This window comes from Limanda limanda, chromosome 9 (assembly GCF_963576545.1).
Source record: "Limanda limanda chromosome 9, fLimLim1.1, whole genome shotgun sequence".
NCBI classification, from domain to species: domain Eukaryota; kingdom Metazoa; phylum Chordata; class Actinopteri; order Pleuronectiformes; family Pleuronectidae; genus Limanda; species Limanda limanda.
Window position 1 is genome coordinate 6827247 of NC_083644.1, and position 13261 is coordinate 6840507.

Consider the following 13261-nt stretch of genomic DNA (forward strand, 5'->3'; position numbering starts at 1 on the left):
GCGTTCCTGTGCATCGCTCCTCCTGCGGTCATCGTAGACGCCTTTAAAAAGCAGCTGGGAAGTAATTTATTCAAACTGGCCTTTGTCTAGACTTCGACTGTCGTGTTTTCCAAATGTGCGTTTAACTATTGTGCTTTTACGAAGCCACTTTGCCTTTTGTCTGTGAATTGTGCTATTTGAAATACTTATTTGCTACAGCCACATTTTATGTTGTCCTGTACTCTATAGGGTCTCCTTCGTTACTTAGGTAACTCCGACCTGGTGCAGTTCTCTTCTCACCGGAGCGGTTTCTTGTGTATTTGTGCAGCAGAATATATTGTTTAAAAATGTGAAGGTGATGCTTTGATCTGCTGCAAGATCACGAAACACGACGGTGCACCAACTCGGCATTAATGAGGAAATTGAAAGGGTAGACGCAGGTTACCATCTTCTTTTCAAAGCACCATCTGTTGCCATGGGGATTCTACTTTCAGAATCACAGATCTGTAACAGCAGGACATAATGGCTTTTTATTCTTCCTCGTGGACTGGTTGATAAGATGCTGAGGTGCATTCATGTTGGCATTGTGAACAGATGACTTACATATGGTTGTCAGTATCTATATGTAGTGCTTAAGGTGTTAGACCTGTTCAGTTTAACAGTTTATTAGTACTGTCTCCTTTTTCTTATGCTAAATACTTTTTTAAGAGAATACATCGCTGGTTGTGAACTGGTCTGAATGAGGAGGAAGAAAAGCACAGATACACTTTGCTGGCTGATCCAAACTTGGAAATCGAGGCTGTAAAAGTCACAATGAAAATGGGCTGAGGTTCAATCCATCCAGTTGTCCAATGTGAAAAATCAACCGGTACAGAACAACTGTAAAAAGATTCTGCTGGCTGGCTGAGGACAGATTGACTCGCACATTTTAATATCTCTGTCCAGGTGGGACATAAAGCATTCGAAACACGTGACTCAGCGAAGGACAAAGTAATCTGTGGAATAAAGTCAGTTAACATTCACATATACTGTCAGGACCATCCTCCGGAAATGTGAGGAATCAACCGGCCCTGTCAGAAAAATGACAAAAGAGAAGCTCAAAAATTGAAATGAGCAGGAGAATGTGTCTGTGGAAACATGTCACGTGGAAAGTTGTCTGCCATGTTCGTGTCTGAATCAATTAGAGGAAAGACGAGTTCAAGGGAAGAGATTCTCTCTTTAATGCTCTTTCATCAAACTCTGAGCTGCAGTGCATTCCAGGAGTGACTGCGTGATGAAGTGTTGAACTTCTTTTGTATCCGATTTCCCTCAACCTGCCTTGTCTAGTTTTACATTACCTCAGGGACGAAGCCAGCAGTAATCTCTATTTTACACATTGTCAACAGAGCCACCAACATGTCACAGACTGTCTCTGGATATGTTTTGATTTCCCCAGCCTGGAAACAAGACTGCTTTTATATTCAACTCTGAATATAAAAAGAGGCGACATATTTTATGTTTCCTTTCCTCTGGTGTGTTATAACTGTTATTTGTGTATGGGAAAGTTCTGCAAAGTTGAAAAGTCCAAAGTCAGTGGCGAAGGGTGCTCCTCCTCCTCCTCCTCCTCACAGAAAACACTGCTCCTGAAGCCGTGTCTGCAGCCAGACCGATACTTCCACACAATAGTGACCTCCTGATACCCAACATTTGCATCATGCAAGTCCAGCTGCTAGTATGACAAACCCCCTAATGAGCCAAATAAAGTATACATGCACTGGAAGTCGTTGACCAATGACAAAACATTTGGCCAATTAGATCAGACCTTCATTTTTGCAATCTTAACTGAATCAGGTATAAATAGTGGAACTATTTTCAGAAGGAGATTAGTTCACATGCATTATTGTGTATTTCTGGCAGCAGGGCGTTAAATGTTGGATTTGATTGCTCCAAGAACAGCTGAGCTACTTGTTTTTCACAATGGTCCTTGATGACTGCATAATTTCTTCTAAAGGAAACTCGTTACAGCGATGGCAGTTAAGATTAAGACATCTTGTATCTAATTGCAGCTAATTGTAGCTTCTATCAAAACCAAAAATCCATTTTTAATCACTTCATCTCGTGCCATTTCATAACTTGAATATCAGATTAAGATACATTTATTTGTCCCAAACACATGCACAGACATGCACAAGCACACTCATGCAAGGAGGGAAATTTAACTTCTGCTTTTAACCCATCTGGTGCAGGACACACAGAGCAGTGAGCAGCCATGTACGGCGCCCGGAAGGCAGATGTTGGGGGAGTAAGGTGCCTTGCTCAGGGGCACTAGACAGGGTAGGGAGAATCCTCTTGGATTTTTGGACAGATCAGGTTCGTCTTTTTGTTGTTTCTCCGTGGAGTCGAACCAGAGACGAACCAGAGACCTTTTCTGTCCATAGTCCAAGTTTCTGCCACTAGTCCACCGCCTCTCGCCATTCATTCACTGGCCAGACTGTAGACGGTTAAATCTGCTCCGTGCACCTGTGTAATCATAAATGTCTGTGTCACTTTAGACGTCCACGCTCCCATCATGACTCCAGTCAGACCCGGCGAGTCGAGCAGCTGGAGCATCGTGTCTGCTTTCACTCATTCTCTTTTACAGCCGCACGCTGTACCAGCCAGGTGTGCCTGAGGTATGAGGGCTTCTCTTCATCCAATGTTACCCAAATTCCTCGGCATGCGGAGAAGAGAGAGAGGGTCTTTTCTTGGGCCGTGTCCATCCGTGATGAGGAATGATGGAAAAAAAAAAAGAAGACAGAAGACGAGGTCTGGGTGGGGTGGGGGGGTGCAGGTGTGAGTGTCGGAGAGGAGGAGGAGGGTGGCGCTTGTTGATCCTGGCTGCAGTGGAAAAAAAAGGAATGTGGGGCTCCTGGAATGTTTAGAGCAGTCGGGGATAATTGAGTGAATCTGGAACAAGAAAAGACAAACCGAGGTCCCGCGGTGGAAGAATGTGCTTCTGGGACGTCTGGAGAAAACATTCCATCCGTTCAGACGGCTGCACCGGGCCCAGAACCTTCCTGGGATGGCACCACAGGGAATCTAACCCCAGCACCTCACCACTCCCTTACACACACACACACACAGACTCACACTGCTCTTCCTCTCACACCCCTCTTTGCTTTACATTTCACACACTGCAGGACACAGAGACCCTCCTCTTTACTGTTTATGTTATTGGCCTTGAGGTTTGTGGACGTTATCTGACGTCTGCCAAGAGTCTTCAGATTCAAGAAGAACCACGTGCTCTTACAGGCAAAGGATGGGAATCGATGGGATCTACTTTTCGTACACTAGCTTTATGCTGATCCATAAAGCAGATAGATTCTCCATTTGCCTCCAGTAATAGTTCCTCTCCCCCTCGCCAGTGTTGTCATCACAATAAATATCCATCCGCTGATGTTCTGCTTTCATACATCTGCTTAGTCGACCAGTTTTACAGAGACCGTCCACTGTTATTACGACTTCATCTGTTCTAAAAACCAAGATGGAGAGAATATTGATGGATCCCACATTCTGAAAATATCATATGTTTTCCCCAAATATGTCAAATCTAGTCACCCGGAGAGAAAATGTGCAAATTATTGGCAAACACATTAATACCAAAGCTGAAATTGTTTATTAAGAAGAACAGAGGATGTCGCAACTTGTACAGCTTGTTACACTCTGGGATGCAAACTGATTTGAAAATACATTTTCTATTGATTGGTTTGTTATGTATTCTTACCAATTTAATAATTTCATGCCCAAAAAATCCGGTAAACACACAAAAGCCTTCTGCAGAAATAATCATTTGAATAGACCTCAGGCTGCAAGCAAACATTATTTGAAAAATGAATGAAAGCTGTGGATTGCCAGTTTAAAAAATTCTTAAAACTTTCTGTTTTCAATCCAAACCTAAATGTCTTCAGTTAGTCTCACACAAGACAAAGAAAAACAGAAAATTATAAAAATTGATACACTAGATCTAGAGAAATGACTCTAAAGCCATAAACCTATAATTAAAATATATTATTAATCCATTATTAAACGTATTACTGGGAATTTCAGCTCTGAACTGGTTCCTTCAAATACCACATCAAGTTATTAGTGCATTATAGATACAGAATCTATAAAAAAAACATCTGCAGAATATATACTTATAGAAAGTTGCCTTGTTTTTAAAAGCATGGCAGCGTTTTGACCTGCAGGCTCAGTGGAATCGATCGAACCACGTGGTGAGTGTGTGTGTGTCAGTCACTTGTTGGGTTTACACCAGGTTTACACACACACACACACACTGCACACACACACACACACACACACACACGTGACAGTGCGCGTCACGCAGCCCTGTCGCTGGCTGCAGACTGGTGCAGCTCTGACTGACACTGGGAGCAGCTGCTGGTGTAAATAAAGATTAACCAGCAACAAAAAAAAAACCAGCTAACCAACCCGGGTTCACCTGCCTCAGCTGCTTTCATTCATTCACCCACTTCTCTGTGAAGCTGCTGTTTCTGACGCCTTTGCTCTTTTTTTTTTAAAACCCACATTTGCAAAGTAACGGGACAACCCCCCCAACCCACCCATCCACCCCCCTTAAAAACAAAAAAGCAACATGGCTGGTTTGATGGCAGGTTTCGGTCAGTGCACCCACGCCATCGTCCGGGGGATCCCCGCGTCCCTGGCCGGCGAGGCGCTCCGGATGTCCGCGGCGGAGGTGGACCTGTCCGGGGCGCGGAGGGAGCATGACGCCTACGTGGAGGTGCTGAGGACCAGGCTCCGGCTGGAGGTGGTCTCGCTGCCCGCCGACGAGGCGCTGCCGGACGGCGTGTTCGTGGAGGACGCCGCGGTGGTGTGCGGGGACACGGCGCTCATCACCCGGCCCGGAGCCGAGAGCCGCCGGGCAGAGGTAAGATCCACTCACCTCACCACCACCACCACCGGGGTGATAGGAGATTTAAAAAATAAAAGTTGCATGTGTGAGAGAGAGAGAGAGAGGGAGGGAAAGTGGAGAGGAAGCATCATCAGCTGGGTTCTCACTGAGCTGCAGGAAGTGGCTGCAGGATTACAAACACATGCATTTCAGTCTCTTGTTCACACAGTTATTGAAATCATTTGTATGAAGTATAATATCCTTCATAATGTTCCTCAATTAAAACCGACTCCGGTTGAGTTTGAGCCTCGAGTCAGATTCACTCCTCTGCAGAACACGTGTCTCACTTGAGGTTTCAGGAGATAAACACCAGCTGTGACACATCACATCAGAATCATTTTTTTTTTTTTAAATATTTTTATTAAGAGGTATGGCACAGTAGAACAGGAATCAATGTCAAATTTACATTGGGTATCACAAAATCTCAGTACGACAATTAACAATATATAGAGATATAGACACCATAAAAAACACTGTGCATCATGATGGATTAAGATTAAGATATACAGTCTTCCTCCTAGGATGTTTTTCTTATTTTAAGGACCACATGAACGTGGTCATGCGAACAATACATTATAGAATTCTTTTTAATGCCAAGTATATTTGCACATAGTGGAAATTGCCATGGTGTGGTTGGTGCACTGTGCATAAAACAACAATATATACATTAAAACAGCAATATATACAGCTAGAAACAATAAGCTATGGAGAACCATATGGTGCAAAGGGATGTGGGGGATTGGACATGAGGCGACACTTATTACAAGGTTGTTTTTCATGCATGTGTTTGTAAAATGACTTTGCATTACATGTGTCCCTTCTGTGGGGATCCATGCATATTGTGTGTGAGTTCTCAGCAGAATTGGCGGGAGGCTCCTCCAAGCGTCCCCACAGGTCAAACTTCACAAGCAAAACAGGACGAGACCTTGAGACGATGGAAAAAGTCAAGAATTAATCAGTATATCTCTAGTTTATGAAACGACTGCTGATTAGGTTGGACTGGAAACCATTGTTGGAAAACAAAGCCCCAGTCCAAAGGGCGCCGGGTTGCCTGGTGAGGGTGAAGCTGCGATGTGGGGTTGGCTGTATGCGAGTGAGAGTGAATGACAATGAGGGAAACGCAGCTCCAGTGAAAGCTCCTGTCGTTCCACATCAGAGTCACTCCACTGGGCTCACTGGTGCTAATGGTTCCCAGTCCCTCACTGGCGGGCCCCGGGTATTGATTGAAAAGCTGCTACCTTCAGCCGCCCCACATTTTTATTTAGGGAGCATTTTACATTTGCACGCCGCATCAGTACACCACCAACCCCCCCCCTGTCACATTTCAGATTGGGAAATCGTTCACATTTCACACAGTGATAGCAGTGGTTTGGTTTCCTTCCCGTCCCCGGCTCACGAGGAGAGATGTCAGCTGCGATGAATGAGGAACTGGCAGCGTGAGCGACATAAATAACATGTTCGCAAAAAAACAGGCCTGTAGAAAAATCCCAGATGGATTCCACCGCCTGAGCCGTGATTGGCTGCTGGAGAATTAGAGGTGATTCAGCTGAATTTGATACTTTTTGTTCATAATGAGAAGTAATTATCCGTGAAAAAGACGTATTATTACGATCATGGTGCGACTTTAAGTGCTGCAGCCTGGAGGAACAAGATGATGCTTGTCATTGACGTGGAAATGACGGATTTATATAATCGTTGGTTCTGGATTGGATGAGAGAAAAAGGTCTTTTGCCTGGTGACGCTCTACAAAACCACGGTTCATGGTTCTGCACCAAAATATTCTGGATACGGCTTCCGCCATCTTGCACTGGTGATGTCATTTGGAGCCAGGGTCTGTGCTGTGGTGATGGTACCGATAGAACTGAGATCAAATAACTAATTATAACCAAGCCTGGACATTTGGATTTAGAGCTGTGTGATCAGAACTATATCAAATGACAGAAACCGCCTTTCGGGCAAATGTTTATTAGGGCCCGAGCACTGATCAAAGGTCAGGTGAGGCCCTATTGAAATTGTAAGGATTATTATTATTATTATTATTATTATTATTCAGGCAAATCAATTGGCTTTTTGAGGGCTTTAACATGCTCAAATTCTTACCAAAATTTGCAGAAAGTTAGAAAGTGGTGAAAATTTACGTATTCTGGAGGAATTTTAAATGGGCGTCGCAAAATGGCTCAACGTTGCCCCCCGAGACCCCCGGAATGTATCATGACCAGACAAACACAAAAGTTTCAGGTGCAATTGGAAAAACGCCACAGGAAGCCTGCTATTTTGCATTTAGTGGCCATTTTGGCCATATTCCACATTTTTACTTTAACTTGAATATTTAGTTTGGTCCATCTGCTAACATGGAGGAGGATGGGTTTATGACCTATACTGCAGCCAGCTTCCAGGGGACCAGCGGATTTGGCTTCATGTTTGCTCATCTTTATTTACAAGCTTTGTGTTTGCACTGTGCATCATGCAAAATAAAACGGGTAAAACAGGACCTGTAAGTAACGTGTTCAAACAAATGTCAACCGCTCATAAACAAATGATAATGTTTCAGTGTCTGCTCACCGACATGTTTCTTTGGTTTGACGCCTGCAGACATCTCACTTTCCCAGTCACCTGACTGGTTTACTCTAGCGCTCCAATTCCTCTCTCACTCCCACCGCTCTTACATAATGGCCCTGTTTTCATTATTGGATGCAGTTGCATGATAGTAGGATTTGTATCTGTTTGTGCAGGTCTTATAACACATTTGTATATAGTTATAATAACTAGAACATCTAATTTCCTGGCGATGCAGCAGGATCACGTTGCACTCCAGCATTCCCAGCGTCTCCCAAATACCAAATCAGTATAGATTTCAAAGCTTGTAACATTTGTCAGTGCAAATCAGAAAAGTTCTCCCCAGGTCCCCATCAAGCCCATTGTTCCCAGCAGCTGCTATTGCAACATACATGGTGCGGTTATCAGAAATGCAGGAGCATGTCTCATAACAGTCAAATCGGTTTGCTTTGAGCTTCCCTCGGGTGTAATATGTTACACTGCATGTCAGGAATAATTACAATGTTGGCAATCTGCATATGTTGTTGTAAGTTTGATCAGAGTGTGTGCGCTTGCAGTGTGTGAGCGATGCCTTTTTATTCACCCCCAAACAGATGTTGGCGTAATTATTAGGTGCATCTTTTCTTTTGACCTGAAAAATTACAGAAAATGGGAAACAGCAGTTTTGAGGCCTTTTATCGGCGCTCGTTAGAATTAATCATTGTGCTGGTGGAGCTGGAAGTGAACTGCGACTGTGTGATCACTCACTTCCTGGAGGCGTCGCCAACGCTTTTCCATTCTGCTTTTTGCTCGTTCAGTTACAATTATAACATCGGCTTGAAGGCGCGGAGTAGAAGACTTTGCTTCAGACGAACCTTTGTTGAAATAATTAACATCCCTTATTTGCTGTTGACCGAATAGTGAAGCCTGATTTTTCATTGCTATTACCCCCCCCTGACATTTCAGCAGCCGTACATGTAGCGGAGGCGACGCCACAACACTGCATCCGAATGCTGTGATAGTATTTCAGGGTTGTTACAGATCCTTAAAGAGTGTTAAATTGTCTGAAATTCACATTAGATGGGTTTTGTTTTATTTGCCAAAGGTCACCACTAAAATCTCTCCACTCTGGCAGACCTGTAAGAAGAATCTTTATTTCTACTATGCACTGCGTTATTAGTTTATCTCTAGTTATGTTTATGCGTTAAACTAATGTCTAGTCAGGTCAGTCGGATGTGTAGAGATAGTGTAAGGAGTTCAGACATCTGGAGGGAGCTTGGATCAGCAATGCTGCTACTTTATATAGAAATTGGACAGTTGAGGTTGCTTGGGCAATGGCAAGTTAGACCCAGAACTGGCTGAAGGGCCCAGGATCCTTCAGGAAGAGCTGGAAAGCGTAACTTGGGAGAAGGACATCTGGGATATCCTACTTGGCCAACTATACCTCAACAACCGGAGCATGGAGATGCAAAAGACAAAGCATGGATGGACTTTCTATTCAGCCTGCGGGCTTGACTATAAACCTGGAGAAAATTTAATGAAAACTGGTTTGAGAACATGACCAGGAAGATCTTTGCCTGTAAGTTCTACTGAAGTCAACTGTGTCAAAAGTCTTTCAAACTTGGAATCAATGGGGATCAAAGTGTTGGATTCTCTACTCGGAACAAGTACATTTTCACTCTTTGTGTGTATTCCCATCATGATTTTGGTCTTAGATTTATTTTCAATAAGGGTTTTAAAATATCTTAATATGCTTAGAATGTAACTTGCATTTAGCTGAAGGCACCTTCAATCTTAGATCAAGATAATCTTATTTTAATCTCACGAGTCGACAAACACACTGGGGGACTTTAATGGGATCAGCCTGTTCTCTGAGCTGAAAGATTAAGAGCCACTATCAGGAAACGGCCTTGCTACCAGCTGATTGGCTGATCGAGGCCACGTCTGCTCTCTCTGTCTTGATTCACGTATTTTCAACCTCCTCATCCTCTTGTTTGATTTGTAGGACAGAAGAAAGGACCTGTTGCTGTTGGTCATTAAAGTCGGTGCTGATTTTACTTCTGCTTCAGGATATTCAATCGTTTACCAGAATAAATGTGGATACGTGTTGTCGGAAACACTGGTCCTTAAACTCTTCGACTCTGTGCAGCACGGCCGGGAAATTGATGTGGGAAATCTCAGGTGTTCTTATCTGACTTGGAATCCCCTTGTTGTTGATTGGCTTCTTCCATCAGCTCTGCTTCGAGCTCCCTTTACTTCTGCTCCTCCAGTTGTTTGATAAATTCACAGCAGGGAAGATGAACGAGGTCGATTCACGTGGTCCCGCTCCTGCCTCTTAAAGGTCCAGTCCATCGCTTTTTGTCATTTATTTTATGGATTATAAAGGCTGATATTGTTCAACTCTGTGAGACACAACGATATGGGACGGAATAAGTTATTAAACTTTACTAAAGGTTGCAGGAGTCTCCTCCATTAGGTTGTGGCTTAAAAGCTTTATTATTAGAGGACATGCTCGTCTAAATGGACGTCCTGATCGTGCACTGAAGACAGGAACTTGTCTGAAACAGTCCAAAGATTCAAAGTTACTTCTTACATAACACTGAACATTAGTCTGATTGGCTGAAACCCAACTTGGATGCAGACACACAGAATGTCGGCGGACTATAATTTCTTATCTTTCATAAACCAAATTAATCAGAATGAAAAGTGGCTCAGGATGCAACTAGTAATTATTTTGTTTATTTATTCGTCTTTTGATTCATTTTCTCAGTTAGATTAATCTTTTAATCTTAAAGGTTGTGAAATGTTAAGAGTTGACATGATAATTACCCCTATTGAGATATGTTGTTGTTATTATTATAATATTATGGTATTATTTATTAAATACAGTCGCATGTGACAAAGATTGACAAAGGAAAGCGACAGACTGTTAAATCTCAAAAGCTGGAACCAGGGTTTATCTGTGATTAACCAATTGTCAAAATAGTTTCAGATTAATTAGCTGCCACATTTCATAGTGACAGGTGTTGTTCTAAGTTTTTTTAGACTTATAATAAAGAGTCTTAGTTTTGTTGTCAGGTTTCTGTAGATGTTTAATGTTATATGTGTGGTTAGTGTGTTCCCTAGCCTTTTCACTGATGTAGTAAATGTGTAGACATAGGGAAAGCAGAGAAGACAATCTGCTTCCTGTTTACACCAGCCCGCTCATGCCCAGTGTACTGGAATTGTCACGTGATGTGTGTTTTCATGTTTGTTAGTATCGTTGGAGATTATTTCTGATATGGATCTAAACTGCTCGTCTGAACAGGAATAATTTCCCTTTTAAAATATAACTATATTCGTGCAGACATATAGCCAAAGTCTCATTAAAGTTTGTTCTGCATGAAATGAATGACTTGAACATGTCTCTTACATGTTGGTTGCAGAGTTGTGGATTTTTACCAAACCTTCCTTAGTTGGTTAATAATTACCTATAAATCCAGCAGCTTAAGCTCAAGTGTTAATGTTTGGCAGAAGGAAGGAAAGTGAGTGAGCTGCAGGTCTCTGTGCCTGAGATCACGCTCTCGTCATCACTCTCTCTAGAGTCAGGGTTTGAACTGCTGCCACTTCTTGTGCCAATCACAACTCACATGTTTTTGCTTGCTTACATACTTTATTGATCGTTTTTCAGCACCAGCTCAGGTAAAGGAGTTCAGGTGTCTGTACAGCTTCATGTACGGGAGAGGGGGAAAGAGTTGTTTTTTTCAATGACTGACATCAACTATGGCAAAGATCTTTCTCACAGTCAGAGGTCAGATATGAGTCTTAAATAAACTGTTGCACAAGTTGTTGACTGCCTTTTAAGTCTAAACGATGCATTTCAAGGAATTATGGGTAAATTCAAACATGACTTACAGTACATGAAGTTGAGCTTTGATTGTGGAGAGGTCCTCATGTGAGCCTCCACTAGCTCAAGCCTTTAGAACAGGGGTGTCCAAACTACGGCCCGCGGGCCAACTGCGGCCCGCCATCCATTTTTATTTGGCCCGCATCAATGTCTAAAAATATAATGTATAAAAAAATAAAAATTTTTTTTTTTTTTTTTGAAACTCAAAATTTAGTAGTGCTCAAATGGCACTTACTTAAAGCACTTCGTTTTGCTTTATGGGGCCAGGCTTTGTTGACAGGGGAGAGGCCGGTGCATGCTTCTGCGTTTTCAGAGACACGCAAGAAGGGGCACGCAAGAGCCCCTTGCGTGCTTGCGTGCCCCTTCTTTAATGCTTGCGTGCGTTCACAAATGTTTGTAACTATACGACAAAGCTACGCAAGCCTCACGCAGCCCGTAAGGCTGTGATTGGTCCGCTAACTACATCCTTTCCAGAGTCATATTTCCGGTTTCATGCCCCATAATACTGGCAGAAACCAAGGAAGATTTAGAAGAACGGATATGGACCAAATAGAAGAGCACTTGGCAGAAGAGATCTGAAAGTATGACCACTTGTATAACCCGTCACTGACTAAATACAAGGACACGCAGATGACCTGCAATTCCTGGAAGGAGATCTCGGCTGACGTCGGTTTGCAGGTCGACGAGTGTCCGAAGCTGTGCAGAATGATCAGGGACAAATTTGTCCTCCAGAAAAAGTAGTAAACAGTCGACAAAGACTGCCACACACAAAGAAGGTGTCTCTAAGGTTGTCTTTGACAAAAAACGTTACTCCACGTAGTGGTCTGGCGGTGAATTGCTTTTCTGACTTGCTAGCTGTCCCTCAGAACTCCACCACGCCACGCCGCCACGCGCCCCCGCCCTGAGCAACGCGACTGTCAACAGTCCACTCCAGGGCAGGGGGGCGTGGCGGCGTGAGTGGCCCAGTCCTTGGTATTTTTTTCTGTATGTGGCCCTCGGGACAAAAAGTTTGGACACCCCTGCTTTAGAATCTGCTCTATGTGCCTGCTTTGCAACAGTAAAACACGATTTGTAGCCAAAACCAGCTCCAAGTTTGCACTGAGTCATCTTATCTGCATAAGCTCAATCCCCCCCCCTGCAGCACTTCACTCACCTATGCACCGTCAGGTTGGCCAGAGCCTTGCAATAACCAAACAAGCACAAAGTGGACTTCTAAGTGAGGGAAATATCGTCTTGAGAAACTGTCTCCGGGAGGTCAATTAATTTATTCCCTGCCCACATGCTTTATGTTGTTGATTTGTTTAGTGGACACTAGTTTCAGTTGTGCTGTGACAGATCTGTGCAGCCACCTGAAAGGAAGAATCTGAAGGAACATTAGAAGAACAAGAACACTTATTCTCGACTGTGGCACGACTCTTTGAACAAACTAACAACACTATTCTGCCAATGATTACGACATATGTTGAGTTCCTCAGCCAAAGTGTAAGACATAACTTTAACGATAGCTTCTTATGGTTCCATTTCTCTACCCAAAGATAATATTGACGAGGCTAATCAATTTAACAATCTGCTGTTTTAAGTCTAATTATTCAGACAATTGGGTAAAATGAACTGTGTTTTAAATGATGTAGTTTGACAAATCGCTTGTTACACTTGTCTAATTATGACACTTAAAGATCTTAATTGATGCAAGAGTTGTTGTAATAATTGTAAAGAGTAGAAACCACCTCTCCTACGACTTCTCTGTGAGCCTGTTTCCCCCCCGATGGGTTTGCACTCGCACTGTGATGACTCAAGTGAAGCCTCTCACTGTTTGGGAAGTGCCAGTCAATACTTACTGTACCTTCTAATGCTAGACTGCTGCAAGTACTTACTGTAAGTCAGGCTCACCCAGTCTGGAAAAATAGCGGTCATTAAAAAGTGCTAAAATG

The 13261-nt window shown here is 43.1% G+C and overlaps 1 protein-coding gene across 3 annotated transcripts in view; it reads left to right on the plus strand.

Annotated features, from left to right (window-relative positions):
* The window catches only part of ddah1 (dimethylarginine dimethylaminohydrolase 1), an 81328-nt gene that overhangs the window by 2667 nt on the left and 65400 nt on the right, over positions 1–13261 (plus strand). Inside the window, exon 2 of one of the 3 annotated variants that reach the window (XM_061077602.1) lies at positions 4611–4885. The exons of 1 other annotated variant lie outside the window; for it this stretch is intronic. In XM_061077602.1, the coding sequence (XP_060933585.1) occupies positions 4679–4885 (207 nt within the window). In that variant the 5' untranslated portion in view covers positions 4611–4678. Of the gene's footprint in view, positions 1–4576; positions 4886–13261 lie in introns of those variants that run through there. One more of the 3 variants, XM_061077601.1, reaches the window with a different exon arrangement.